At 50.2% G+C, this 13,986-nt stretch overlaps 1 protein-coding gene across 2 annotated transcripts in view; it reads left to right on the forward strand.

The window, feature by feature from the left end:
* Positions 1-13,986, forward strand: part of ST3GAL3 (ST3 beta-galactoside alpha-2,3-sialyltransferase 3) — a 114,012-nt gene that overhangs the window by 76,180 nt on the left and 23,846 nt on the right. For both annotated transcript variants that reach the window (XM_017540710.2, XM_037742831.1), the window contains exons 3-6: positions 2,556-2,650; positions 6,480-6,543; positions 7,399-7,494; positions 7,771-7,957. In XM_017540710.2, the coding sequence (XP_017396199.1) occupies positions 2,556-2,650; positions 6,480-6,543; positions 7,399-7,494; positions 7,771-7,957 (442 nt within the window). The remainder of the gene's footprint in view (positions 1-2,555; positions 2,651-6,479; positions 6,544-7,398; positions 7,495-7,770; positions 7,958-13,986) is intronic.

Raw genomic sequence — 13,986 nt, forward strand, 5'->3', positions numbered from 1 at the left:
AAAAAAAAAAAAAAAGCCATGTGAAAGCAGGAAAAGAATGGGTTATACATTACAGCCAAAGATTTTTAAGAAACCCTTATCAGGCCCATTTAATACTTTTTGCCAAAATCTGTCCCGTGAACTTTTTTGGACCATTAATAATGTGGCAGCTGGCCAGGTGCGGTGACTCACGCCTGTAATCCCAGCACTTTGGGAGGCTGAGGTGGGTGGATCACTTGAGGTCAGGAGTTTGAGACCAGCCTGACCAAAATGGTGAAACCTTGTCTCTACTAAAAATACAAGAATTAGCTGGGTATGGTGGTACACACCTGTAATCTCGGTGTGTACTCGGGAGGTACTCGGGAGGCTGAGGCAGTACCTGGGCAGTACCTGAATCTCTTGAACCCAGGAGGCAGAGGTTGCAGTGAACCAAGATCACATCATTGCACTCTAGCCTGGGCAACAAGAGCGAAATTCCATCTAAAAATAATAATAATATGGCAGCTGCTGCTTTTTTTGGCCATATCCTTTTGTCCATTTTTTTACATTTTGCTTTTTTGGGTTGATTCATGTCATATTATCAGCAGTCTATAAGTTTTGTTTTTTGACCCAGTCTGAATAGCAGAGGAAAGTCAATCTACAAAGCAGTCTACAAAGTAATATGGGGGAAAAAAAATCAGTTTGGATGTATACCATAAGGTTAATTATCTCTGTGTTGTACAATTGTGGGTATTTTTATTTTGCATAAAAGCATGCTTGTCTGTATTTTTTCCAAAACTAACATGTTACAGGTTGCACAAAAGATGAGGTGTTTTTAAAAATAAAACTTACTGAACTTTCCAGTCATCTGAATAAAAAGGAAGGAGAGAGAGGAGATGGAAAAAATATGTTGAGATCATTTGCCTAGATCTTAGGAATACTTTATTAGCATATGACATCTAGTACATACTGGAAAGCAGTTAAAATCCTGTCCAAGCTTGACTCTGAGAGAAACTTTACAGGAATTGTATGAGCTCGGTCCTGACACAGAAGAAGAGGGTCTTGGTGAAGGCTTACCTAGGGACCGTGTTTGCTTTGATATTACACATAGACCATGACCGGGATCCTCAGAGCCTCTGGCAAAACATCAAATATATTAATTTACTTAGATTTTCTATTCTTGGCACAAGAAACATGCATTACGCTTTGACGTGGGGTGCACTGACTCAGTTGCTGGAACCCAGCTCAGAACTCAAAAGTGTTGACATCTTCCTAGCAAGAGTGATGGGGGAGCGAGCAGGATTCAGAGTTTTCTGCTTCCTTCAAGTTCACGTCAAAATCTCTAATAATACCAGACCTCTGAGTGATAACTGATACTGTTCCTCCTGGGAGTGCTGTTTATAATGTTAGTGATGATAGGGATGAGAAATCCATGCTGTGCTTGCTTTTGGGCTTGGAGGGCCACCCTGGCAGCCTCCAGTTATTCAGTGGCTGATTCAGGTTGAGTTAGAAATAAAGAGACAGAGCCACGGAGGCCCAGGCCTTTACACATTCATTTGTGGTCAGGAAGGTCCTGAGCAGCCACCATGGCAAAATTCTCAGCGTACAGTGAGTGATCAGAGACCGGCCATCTTTGGGGCTGCCAGTTCCCCTGAAAAGGGCCTCAAAGCCAGGGTGCTGGCGTCCGTGTGAAGTTGTGTTCTCCAGTCATCTCTGAAGAGCTCAATTCCTGCTGTACCTTTTCCCTCTGTTCCTCACTTCCCTTTACCTCCTCCTTGCTCTCCTCCTTCCCAAGCCTGTCCCCTCCCTGCCCATTCCAAGAAGAGTAAGACTTGCCTTTCCTTTCCCCCAACTCAGCATCAGCTTACCTTCCTTCTCTCGCCTTCCCGCCCGCCCCACCTGCCCGCCAATCTCCCCTCCAGGCCCAAATCAACTGTTCCCCTGAAGCTCTGGGTCCCTCCTCACTACCACCACAACTTAGCCTCCTCTCTTTTCTTCTCTCCACCAGGAAATGCACTCAAATTCCTACTGGTCTGAAACCTCTCCCCTCAGCCCTGCCTCCTAGGATTCTGCTTTTTCTTTCTCTTTTCTATGCAACTTCTGTCTCCTGTGGCTTTTAACCTGCTTTGCCCTCTCACCATGAATTCTCCTTCTTCCTCACTGTGGGTGGTCTATCTCCCAGAATTCTCTCCAAAATCTATCTCCATGCACGGGCTATATTTTTGGATGTATTTCTGCCCAGCTGGACAGCGTCTCTTCTCCACGTTCCCAGATTGCAGGAACGGTGTGGGCAGCAGTCTATTTGATGGATGCCTGCACAACCTTCCAGAGAGCTTCCAGCTCTGGGAAATTGATCCTTGCTGAGCAAATCTTGTCTCTCCACTCTTACAGATAAAGACTGACCAGGCCTACTCCCTCAGACTTAGGGTCCACTGAACAAGATCTGTCAAACCCGGTGAACAGGCTGGGTGAGGGGATGTGCTGGAATGCGGAGGGGGCTTCCGGCAGATCCGTAGCCAAGACCAGCGCACAGAAGCGCTAACAGTACTCCGGCCTTTTGCGTTTTTGTGATCCTCAACAGTCCTGTTATATTCCAGGTTCTCCAAGCCAGCACCCATGTTCCTGGATGACTCCTTTCGCAAGTGGGCTCGAATCCGGGAGTTTGTGCCGCCTTTTGGGATCAAAGGTCAAGGTATGTTGGGAACCCTGACCTACATTAACATCTCATTCCCCCCTCCACCCCCAACTGTCTCCCTATCCTTCAGGACAAGGCTGTATCCTCAGAAGTCTCCATGCTGAGAATCTACCCTCCTCTACTCTCAACAAATCTTCTCTACCTTTTTCCCTTCCTTTTTTTCACTTTTTTTTTTTTTTTTTTTTTTTTGAGATAGAACCTCGCTGTGTTTCCCAGGCTGCAGTGCAGTGGCATGGTCTCGGCTCATGCAACCTCCACCTCCTGGGCTTAAGCGAGTCTCCTACCCCAGTCCCCTGAGTAGTTGGGACTATAGGCACACACCACCGTGCCTGGCTAATTTGTGTGTGTGTGTGTGTGTGTGTGTGTATGTGTGTGTATATATATATATATATATTTTTTTTTTTAAAGTAGAGACAGGGTTTTACCATGTTGCCCAGGTTGGTCTCAAACTCCTGGGCTCAAGTGATCTGCCCAAAGCACTGGGATTACAAGCATGAGCCGTGCCCGGCTTCTTTACTTCTTCAATGGAATATTTACACAGAGCCCACCACTTTCCCAGGGGCTAAATGTACAACAGTGAAGTAGATTTGGTTTCTCTCCTGAAAAAGCTCCAGCATAGTGGAAATACAGATACTCACAGTGCAGGGCTCCGGTTAGGGAAGTATAAGGAGCCGTGAGAGCACAGAAAAGGTGTGCCATAGACATGAACACTAGAGTACTCGGTATGGTAGGTACATTCCCCGAGAAAACAGAGACAGGCCCCCAAGAGTGCCCCCAGGCCCCTCTCTCAGCCCATCCTGATGTTTTTCAACTGAACCTTGTCTCCCCTGCAGCCCTTCCTTATCCTGTCCAAGGCTAACCTTTCCCTTACACTCAGGAACTCCTCTTCCATTGCCTTAGGGACCTCACCCACACAGTTCCCTCCTAACTTAAGACTTTCCCATCTTCCCTAGTAGTTGAACAATTCTGCTTCTTTGTCAAGTTCTGTGCTATTTCATGGCATGGGTGGAAAATAATTTGGACTTAGGGGTCAGGCATAGAGGGATCAGATCCCCATTCTGCCTCTTTACTAGCTGTGACCCTGGACAGGTTACCTGTCTGTTCTTTAGTTCCTTCATCAGTTAAGCGGAGAGAATAATACGATTGTGTAAAGTTTTGGTCAGAATTACATAAAATAACTGTTAAAGGGGTGATGTCCTTTGGCCAGGAGACTCAAGAATACCTGAACCCTCTACTCAGCTGGCTCTCCTCTCCCTAAAAAGAAGACAGTGGCCAGGAAACACACTGTTGAACTGGAGCTTTGACCTCAGACCTCCAAGGACAAATCTAATGGGTCGGGTTCAACCATATAAAGAACCCCTTTTTCCCTGGGTGCAGGCAGCCAAGAAGGCCACTTTTCTCTCTCAAATCTGCACCTGAGACTCTGATGGGATAGCTACAAAGGCCAGGAAAGTTCCATTTGGAGCCCATCAGCCAGCAAGCAGAGAGCACCTGCAGAGTGTGCTCTTTCTGCTGAGGTTCTCCTCCTGGAAAACAAAGCCCAATCCATATCCTTCACCTGGGCTAATTAGTAGCAGTATGCTCTTCCTTAAAGGTGAAATTGGAAGTGGGAAAAGGAGGGAACCTGTGACCTTTCCTGAAGCCCACTGTAAGGTATGTCTGAAGGCATTTATTGTAGGACATTGCTTAAAGGTTTGCTTCGCTACCCCATTCTCACTCAGCTTCTGGAAGGATTCACTGCACCTGCTGCCTCCTCTTTCTCACCATTTACTCCTGAAGAATATCTGCACCCCTGCCCATCCCACCCCACTATTCCAGTGAAATGGCTCTGTGTCCCAGAGAAATCCAAGGGATACTTCTCAGTCCTTAAGGTGACCTCTCAGCTACATCTGCCAGTGTCTCCACCCCCTCCTTTAAAAAAGTATAAGTTTATTATTTTTAATTTTGGAGTCATTTCTTCTTTACATGAAATATTTCAAGCATACAAAAAATACTAGGAATAATGAGCATTCATGTACCTTCTACCCAGCTTAAGAAATAAAACATGAGATACAATTAAAGCTTCTGTGTGGCCCTTCCTACTCCATTCTCCTCCTTCCCCAGGAAGCCATTATCCTGCATTATCCTGTTTTCAGTGTTGGTATTCTTATGCCTTGTTTATATATATTTGAGACAGGGTCTTGCTTTGTCACCCAGGCTGGAGTGCAGTGGCATAAACACGACTCATTACAGCCTCAACTCCCGCACTCTAGCCATCCTTCCACCTCAGCTCCCCAAGTAGCTGGGACTGCAAGCACACAACAGCACTCCTGACTAATTTTTGTATTTTCTTTTTTTTTCTTTTTTTTCTTTTTGGTTGAAACAGGGTTTAACCATGTTGCCCAGGCTGGTCTCAAACTCCTGAGCTCAAGCAGTCCTCCCTCCTTGCCCTCCCAAAGTGCTGGGACTACAGGTGTTAGTCACCACACCTGGCCTCATTTATATACTTTCACTACATATTTATATGTTTATTAAAAATATGGTACTGCTCTTATATGTCTTTAAACTTTATAAATTGTGTCTTTATATGTACACGTATGTATGTATATGTGTATTCTTCATATTGATTTTTTGAATATGTTTTTGAGATGTACCTGTATTGGTACACATAGCTCTAGGTCATTGATTTTTTTTTTTTTAATGACTGCATAGGATTTCATACATCACATTTAATCTGTTTTCCTTTCGTGGACATTCAGCTTGCCTCCTGCATTTCACTATTACAAACAGTTCAGCAGTGAAAACTCTTGCATATGTGTGTGACTTTTTAAATGCTCCGCACCTAGGAGCATAGTTGTAGAATCTTAGTATATGCACAGCTTTGTGGTTATTTGATGTTGTTAAGATGCTCTCCTGTGGAGATGCCAGTTTACTTTACTTTTAGGTCTTTATGTACATTATATTGTATCTTCCTAACAACTCCACAAAATAGAAATTACCTTCATTTTAGAGATGAGGAAACTAAAGCTCAAAGAAAGGAAATGATTTATATAAGGTCACAGAGCACAGCCAGTATTTAATTCCAAACCCAATACCCTTGTTATTCACTATACATTATATTTTAGTGCTCACATTATACCAGAGTTTGGAAGAGCAGTCAGCATTGCCAGAGCCAGAGAGAGGCCAAGGAGATGAGGTCTAAATAGTGGGCACAAGGTCTGAGAGCACAGAAGTCACAGCAGTCCCTGCTGAGTGGAGTACAGGTGGGCAGAGCCAGGCTCAGGGAGTAGAGAGGTAAGGAGGTAGACAGCCTGGCAAAGAGCAGGATTCGGGATTGGCGATGTGAGAGGGAGGGAGTGAGGGAAAGGTGATATCAGATAGTGAGCCACATGGTGAGCTCTTTAGTCATTGGTCTCCTCCTTTGTTTCCTGGTATCTGCTGGTTGAGGGCACAGAGATAAGCACAAGATGGTCTCTGGCCCTGAGCAGGTACTTCCATTCCAGGGGAGACCACATGCTCCAGCTTCCAGGAAAGGCCCTGGCCTAGGAATGCCTGTCCTGGGGCCTGACCACAGAGCCTCAGAAAACCAGACGAGCCTCCCAGAAGCTCTGTGCCAGTGTTAGCGCGGGCACCCAGGCAGTGATATGCCTGTCTGTTTCCTGTCTTCACCTTCTTCTCAGGAAGTCAGGGCAGTAGCCCAACGCGTCCTTGTGTCCAGAGCTCTCTCTCTCCACTTCCACTTTCACTCTAGCCTCCAGGAACTTGTGCCTTCCCACTGGATTATCAGTGAACATTTTGTAGAAACTTAAGGGACCCTGTAACAGAAACCTCTCTCCTCTGTCCGCAGACAATCTGATCAAAGCCATCTTGTCAGTCACCAAAGAGTACCGCCTGACCCCTGCCTTGGACAGGTGAGCCACGCATGCCCAGCCCCCTCCTCATCGCTGCCTGGTAGTGTGCAGAGGTGTTGAGGCCCAGCTGGCCTCCCCTAGACATGGGCAGTTTCTCCAGCACATCCACATGTGCACATACAGTACACACACAGGGCGGGTGGAGCGGGTAAGTAGAACCACTCCACCTGACTTGTGCCCCCACGGGCTGTTAGAACTTGGCAAGACATCCCAGTCCTCAGATACCAAAGGTTTGAGGGTAAGAACCAAAGACACTGCAGCTGGGACCAGTCCAGCAACGGGACTGAGGGCCTGGGTGGTAGGGGCAGGTGACAGGGACAAGGCTTAAGTCCAGAAGGCAGTGACAGCTCCCAAGCCAACAGACCCTAGAGCGGGAAGCCCCAGGGTCAGGGAGGGGAGAAGCAAGATGGGTGAGCTTCCTAGTGGCTGCTGGGAGCCTTGAGTCCTAGAGCCTCCTGTCCCGTTCCCTTTTTCTTGCTTTCCTGGTATAGCCCCAAGCTCGGCCCACTTTTCCCTCTCCCCTGAAGCCTAAACACCACCACCCCTTGGAGAACCTTTACCCTAGAATGCCATCTTACCAGAGCTCCCTTCTCACCGTCCAGCCTAGCACCCAAGCCTTGCCACACCCCTGTTTTCCTGGGGAAGTGTCGGGGCCTAGAGATGCTGGAGAGTCTTAGGGCCCAGCTACCCACTGTGTTGTTCAAGCCTTCTCTCAGAAATGCTTCCAGAAGCCCATTGGCCTTCCTCTATCTCAGCCTGGTCCTGGAGAACAGCATGGGGGTCAAGGGCCAAAGGAGCAGGAGAAGAGAGCTGGTGGGCAGCTCTCTACAGAGGTCTCCGCCCCTCTCCCCTCAGCCTTCGCTGCCGCCGCTGCATCATCGTGGGCAATGGGGGCGTTCTTGCCAACAAGTCTCTGGGGTCACGAATTGACGACTATGACATTGTGGTGAGGTGAGCTCCCCAAAGCGGCACCTCGGGTGAGTGTCCTGGCCCAAACCCTTAGCCCTAAGCCCACTGGGAACTGTCTATCTGGCTAGTTGGTGGTCAGCAGACGCCTCAAGAGCCCTGGGTTGGCGGGCTTTGGAACAGACAACTAGGGGTGGCACCTGAGGAGACAAGGCCCAGGTGACCGGACTCCCTGTTCTCCGTGCCTGGGGTATTCTGGGGTCATGGTGCCTCCCCAAACACAGACCCAGCTCAGCCTCTGACTGGACCTGCTCTCTGTAGACTGAACTCAGCACCAGTGAAAGGCTTTGAGAAGGACGTGGGCAGCAAAACGACACTGCGAATCACCTACCCCGAGGGCGCCATGCAGCGGCCTGAGCAGTACGAGCGTGATTCCCTCTTTGTCCTCGCTGGCTTCAAGTGGCAGGACTTTAAGTGGTTGAAATACATCGTCTACAAGGAGAGAGTGGTAAGCTCTCCTGGCACCAGCTCTTTCCCCTCTTGCCCTGGCCCTCCCCAACTCCTAAGCAGTCCCATCCCCTGAACGCAGCAAAGAACAAGTAAGAACCTTCAAAAGAAGCATCAATGACCCTAAGCTGAAAGTCACCCAAAGGCAACCAAGGGGCAGAGAGGTCAGGAGATTGCCAGGGTAACTGGCCAGACTCCGGGAGGTGATACGCCTGAAACGTGCGAGCTGCTTCCAGGTGCCCGGGTGCAGATCCTTTCTCAGCCTTCTGTTGCCAGACGCGAGTGGCCCCAGGGGCCTTCCCTGGCCTTAGATCTCCTGGCTGTGGAAAGCTCTGTCTCTCAGGCCAGCCTTAGTATCACTCCCAATCTTCCTACTCTCCGGCCCTGACCTTGTAGCTGCCTCCCTTGACCCCTCTTCTCCCCTATAAGCCCTCTCTGGTTCTGGTCTTAGGGGTCCCTGTCCTCCTTCTCAGCCTGGGTTCTGCAGGAACAGCAGACCCCTTAACTTGAGAATGCCAGCTCCCAAACTTAGAAGCCCTGGCCTCTCTCCACTTTGTACTTTTACCACTGACCTATAGCTGAGTTCTCAGCCTGCCACTGAGCCTGATCATTGGGAATGACCAGGTTCTATACTGACTTCTGTAAGCAGGTAAGGGCCTGGGCCCATTTTTTAGGGAGCTTATGTGGCAAAGTAAGGTCAGCTGGTCTTTAGGAGACCACCACTGAGCTCCCTCCCGAGACCTCTGCTTTCCAGCTCTGGGCCTTCAGGGACACCCCTGAACTTGTCCAGGCCCACTCCCCGACAACTGGCTGTCACCAGCAGCCCCAGGGGAGGGGTATTGCAGAGCTCAGGCCATTCATCTTCTAATACCCAAGCCTCTTACCAGAGGAAGATGATGACAGATGGCCCTCTGCCTACAGTAAGGAGCCAGTTGTTCTTTCTGGAGGTTTAGAGAAGAATTGGGAGCGGGAGCAGCTTACCGTGCCTGTAGGGTCTCAGTGCAATTTGGTTTAACTCCACAGCTCTTTCCCAAGCAAGGCCAAGTGCAGGCAGTGTCAAGTAGGTAGCAAACAAGAGCGAAGACAGAAGTCAGGCCAGAAATGCAGGTAGGTGGGACAGTGGGGAAGGGGAATCCGTTTCAGAACGAGACCGGATGAGGCAGCTGGGCTCCACTGCATCCAGTCCACCTCCCGAAAGAGGAGGAAAGGGCCAGGCAGCAGAGTGATCATTTGACCTCAGCCAGACCCAGCTTCAGGCAGGCCCACTGTGCACACAGGCCAGGTAAATAACAGCGGTTCCAGGAGGACACCACTGTTTCAGAAGCCTGGGGCCTGAGACACTAGTGTTCTCAGAGTCCCTCTCTTTGCCTTGAGGGCAGTAGAATTAAGGTCACAAATAGGTACTTTTAAGGAAGAAATGGTAAGAAATAGGATCTGTCCTGGTGAACCCAGTGAGCCTGAGGGCTGCTGTCTCACCCTGGCCTGCCACCTTCCTGGCACATCCTTTCCTCTGCCCATGGGCACCTGTCACAGCCTCCCTCGTCAAGAGCTCCTAAGGGGCAGGGCTTGATCCCATTGGTTTTTACCCCTCAGTGCCAATCACCATGGTGGAGCTGGAATTGGCTCAAACACCACTTCCTGCTTTCTACTGGGCAGATTGGGAAAAGCCAGGAAGTTCAAATAAGGCCAGGCCAAAGGGGTGGGTCAGAGCTAGCCGTGGGTGTTATCACGTGTTCCTTCCAAGAACAATAAGGTCAGTTAATTCAAGGTTCTTACAATTCATCCAAGAAAGTAAGGAAAGAAAGAAGAAAAGGAAGGAAGCCAGCTGGAGTCGGAGAACTCACTATACTCAGGCTACTCAGGAAGCAGACAGCAGGCCTTGCTTTTCCCAGGAAGACTGAGGAGCTCTCCACCTGGCCTGGCCTGGGCAGCAAGCAGACTCAAGGTACCAGAGTTGCAGGATGAGCCACAGGCACAGGCTCACTCTTGCTGACATCTGTGTCCATCCTGGCCACACCCAGGGCTCTAGGACCACCCTTGTATTGGTGAGAACTCCTACCCAGGGTGGGAGGGGGTGAGTGGGAAGGGAAGAATGGAGACAGGGAGGAGTCCTCTGAATTGCTGTGGGCCTTGCGTGGCTCCAAACTTTAAGATAATTTGGGCCTTCAGAATGAGCTGCCAGAGGAATGCTGGGGTTGCCCATGGAGTGGACCTGCCTGGGCACTTTGGCTGCCCCAGGGACCTCTTCTTTAGTGCCCTTCTCCATCCCAAGCCCAAGGCTAATGCCTTCCCAGGACCTCACCCATGCTCTGGCCCACTTCCCTGGCATCTGAGACCCAGGAAAATATGAGAGAGGCTGCTTCTCCAGGTCCCCTCCTGTCTGGTGCCCTAGTCACAAACTTGTCCTGCCCCTGTTGGGATGTTTCTAGTCATGCCGCCTCTGGGCTGCTGGAGAGCTCTCTGCACCTGTCTGGTGCCTCACCTGTAGAATTCTGGCAGGAGGAGGCAGCTCTGTGTTCTGGAGCCAAGGCCCAGCAGGGCAGGGCTGGAGAAGGAATTAGGCCTCAGTCGTCACAGCTGCTTCCTGCCTCTTCCTACGTGAGCAGTCTTTAAAGGTTATAACATTTTTTCTTTCCTTTTTTTTTGAGTTGGAGTTTTGCTCTTGTTGCCAGGCTGGAGTGCAATGGCACAATCTTGGCTCACTGCAACCTCCACCTCATGGGTTCAAGTGATTCTGTTGTCTCAGCCTCCTGAGTAGCTGGGATTATAGACGTACGCCACCATGCCCAGCTAATTTTTTTTTTTTTTTTTTTTTAGAGACGGGGTTTCACCATGTTGGCCAGGCTGGTCTCGAACTCCTGACCTCAGGTGATCTCCCCACCTTAGCCTCCCAAAGTGCTGGGATTACAGGTGTGAGCCACTGCACCTGGCCTTAAAGCCTGTAACTTTCTAGTACCCAGGAGTCCTCACAGGATATGGGGAAGGGCAGAGGCAGGAGGGAGATGTAGCAAAGGACTGCCAGACAACCCAGAGAACAGCCTGTGCCAGAGCTGGCCTTGCCTTCTTCCATCTGAGAGCTCTCCTTTGCATCATTTGTGGCCATGTGGATTCCCTGACTCACTGGACAATGGCACTGATCACTCCAAATTACAAAAAGCTCCTTTGTCTCCCAGATCCCAGGAGCCATGGCCAAGCCAGCAAGCAGGTAGGTGTAAGAGTTCCCTGCAGGCTGTGTGCTCAGGGCAGCTCAGAAGAGCACAATTGGGTGCTCTTCTGCTGGGTAAGCACAGCACAGAAGCTGAAGCTTGGAGGAAGAGTGGAGCCAGGGAGGGACATGGGGGTACAGCTTCAGTTCCAGTGCAGGTCTTCTCAGAGGTGCCTCTGAGAAGTTTAGATTCTGTCACTTATTAGTGGGCTACTTTAGGCACATCACCTAACGTCCTTAGATTTATCAGCTTTCCCCGACACGCTCATTTACCCGGTTTCCGTGAGGTGTTCTCATTGCAGGCTCTGCACTGGCCCCTGGGAATACAAAGAGGAATTAAGCACTATTCCCAACCCAAGTAGCTCACAATCTAGTGGGAGAGACAGTCCCAGAGCTAGAGTTATAGTACAGTGTCGTATCTGCTATGATGAGGAATGCCTAATGCAGCCCTGGGGCAGGTGGGGCACAAGAGAAGGCCTCCTGGAGGAATCACTCCTGAGCTGGACCCTGAAGGAAGAGTTAGGAGTGAGTGGACAAAAGAAATTACGAGGAAAGGGAACAGCATGTATAGAGACCCAAGAGACCATGCTCCGTTCAGGAAACTGGAGGTGTGCTGTGTGATCAAGCATGGCGCAATGAGGGTGATGTGTCAGAGCGTGCTGCCTAATGCCTCTGATATTGTGGCCTGTGCATTCTCCTCCTGATGTTGGATGAAGGCTGGAAACACCCCATCCACTGTCCAGAGGATGGAGCCCTGGGGTCTGGAGAGGACAGGATGTGTGAGAGGCAGAGCTTCCCATCCCCATCACTCAGGCCCTACCCTCCTGCCTCTGCCTGCCTCCCCCACTGTGCCTCAGCATGCCCAGTAACCCAGGGCCACAGAAGCCCCAGGGAACTACCCTCCAACTCCCTTTGCTGCCTCTTCCTCCTCCTCCCCGCTCCTCCTCACTCCTAAAAACAGAACACCAGCCTCGCTGCTGAGAGCCTCTGACTGGTCGTCAATTAAGCGAGGCCCTGGGGCCTGGGCTGGGCAGGTGTGGGGTGATCCCAGCTCAGCATGGGGAAGGGAGAGGACAGGACTGGGAGTGGGCCCCTGGACAGCAATGACACAGCACTGACCCTCCAGCTGTACTTCAGTCCCTGGCGAGAGAGAGAGGAGGGCAAGATCCAAGAGGCTAGCCAGGGCCCCACATTCAAGCACCGGGAAACTGAGTCCCTGATTTTGGAGCAACAGGATGGCTTAAGAGAGGAAAGTGGCTTAGGTCTTGGGGTTACACAGATTTGGGTTTAAGTTTAGACTCTGTCCCTTGTTAATGGGCTACTTCAGGCACATCACCTAACCTCCTTAGATTTAGCGTCACCGATACAGTAGATGAGTAGTACTGCGCATCTTTCAGGTTTATTTTTATTTTATTTGTTTATTTTGAGATGGAGTCTCGCTTTGTCACCCATGCTGGAGTGCAGTGGTGCGATCTCGGCTCACTGCAAATTCCACCTCCCGGGTTCAAGCAATTCTCCTGCCTCAGCCTTCTGAGTAGCTGGGATTACAGGTGCGTGCCACCACACCTGGCTAATTTTTGTGTTTTTCTGGTAGAGATGGGGTTTAACCATGTTGGTCAGGCTGGTCTCAAACCCCTGACCTTGTGATCCCCTTGTCTTGGCCTCCCAAAGTGCTGGGATTACAGGTGTGAGCCACCACACCTGGCCTCAGGGTTATTTTTAAAATTAGATAAGGTGAAATCTAGAAGTATCTAGCATAGAGAACTTAGTAAATCCTCAGTCTATAGCAAATAGTGTTATTTTTTATCATTGGTGGTAATTTTGCTGTTAGAAAAGCCCAGTTATCCCAGGGAGTGAAGCCTTTTTCTGTCTAGGCTGTAGGACTTGACCTAGGAGGTGACCCAGAAGCAGGGGTCAGAGGCCGGGCCTAAAGGAGGGAGAGACAAGGAGCCTCCTGGCAAAAGGCAGCAGGCCTGGGCTAATCCATGAGGTAGACGAGGCCACCACATCCCCAAATATAAGGTCTTATTGGACCAGGCCAAAGTGGGGATTGAATGCCTACCTGCACCTTCACCTGTTCCCTGTTCAAGCCTGAGAGGGACGCAGAGCCTTAGCGTGGAGTCTGTCCTGGGAGACCCAGTGCAGGCCTCCTGCTACCAAGCCAGCATTCACCACCCAGCCCAGGCTTCTCCCCAAGCCTCTGAGCCGCTCTTCGAGAATTCTCCACCATTTCCTTTGCAGCCATCACCAGTGGCCACAGCTCTTTCTCCTGTGCCTCTTATCCCTGGAGGGCCAAGAGACTTCATGTCACTGCCCGGTGCCACATCTTAACCATTGCTCCTCTGTCCTCAGATAAAAATGTTCAAGAGGGGCTGGGCATGGTGGCTTACACCTGTAATCCCAGCACTTTCGGAGGCTGAGGTGGGCGGATCATGAGGTCAGGAGTTTGAGACCAGCCTTGCCAGCATGGTGAAACCCCATCTCTACTAAAAAGACAAAAAACTTAGCCAGGTGTGGTGGCACACACCTATAGTCCCAGCTACTCGGGAGCCTAAGGCAGGAGAATTGCTTGAACCGGGGAGGTGGAGGTTGCAGTGAGCTGAGATCGTGCCTCTGTACTCCAGCCTGGGCGACAGAGCAAGACTCCATTTCAAAAAGAAACAAACAAAATGCTCAAGAATGCGAGCTCCTTCAGCTCCTCTTTCTCACTGTCTTCTGTGAGCTCTTGGTCACTGCCTCATAATTATTGCCATTGTCATTCTCCTCTTCCTGCTTCTGCCACTCTTCTCCCTCCTCTTCCTCTTCTCACCACTCTTCTCCCTCCT

This window comes from Cebus imitator, unplaced genomic scaffold, assembly GCF_001604975.1.
Source record: "Cebus imitator isolate Cc_AM_T3 unplaced genomic scaffold, Cebus_imitator-1.0 Scaffold129, whole genome shotgun sequence".
NCBI lineage: Eukaryota > Metazoa > Chordata > Mammalia > Primates > Cebidae > Cebus > Cebus imitator.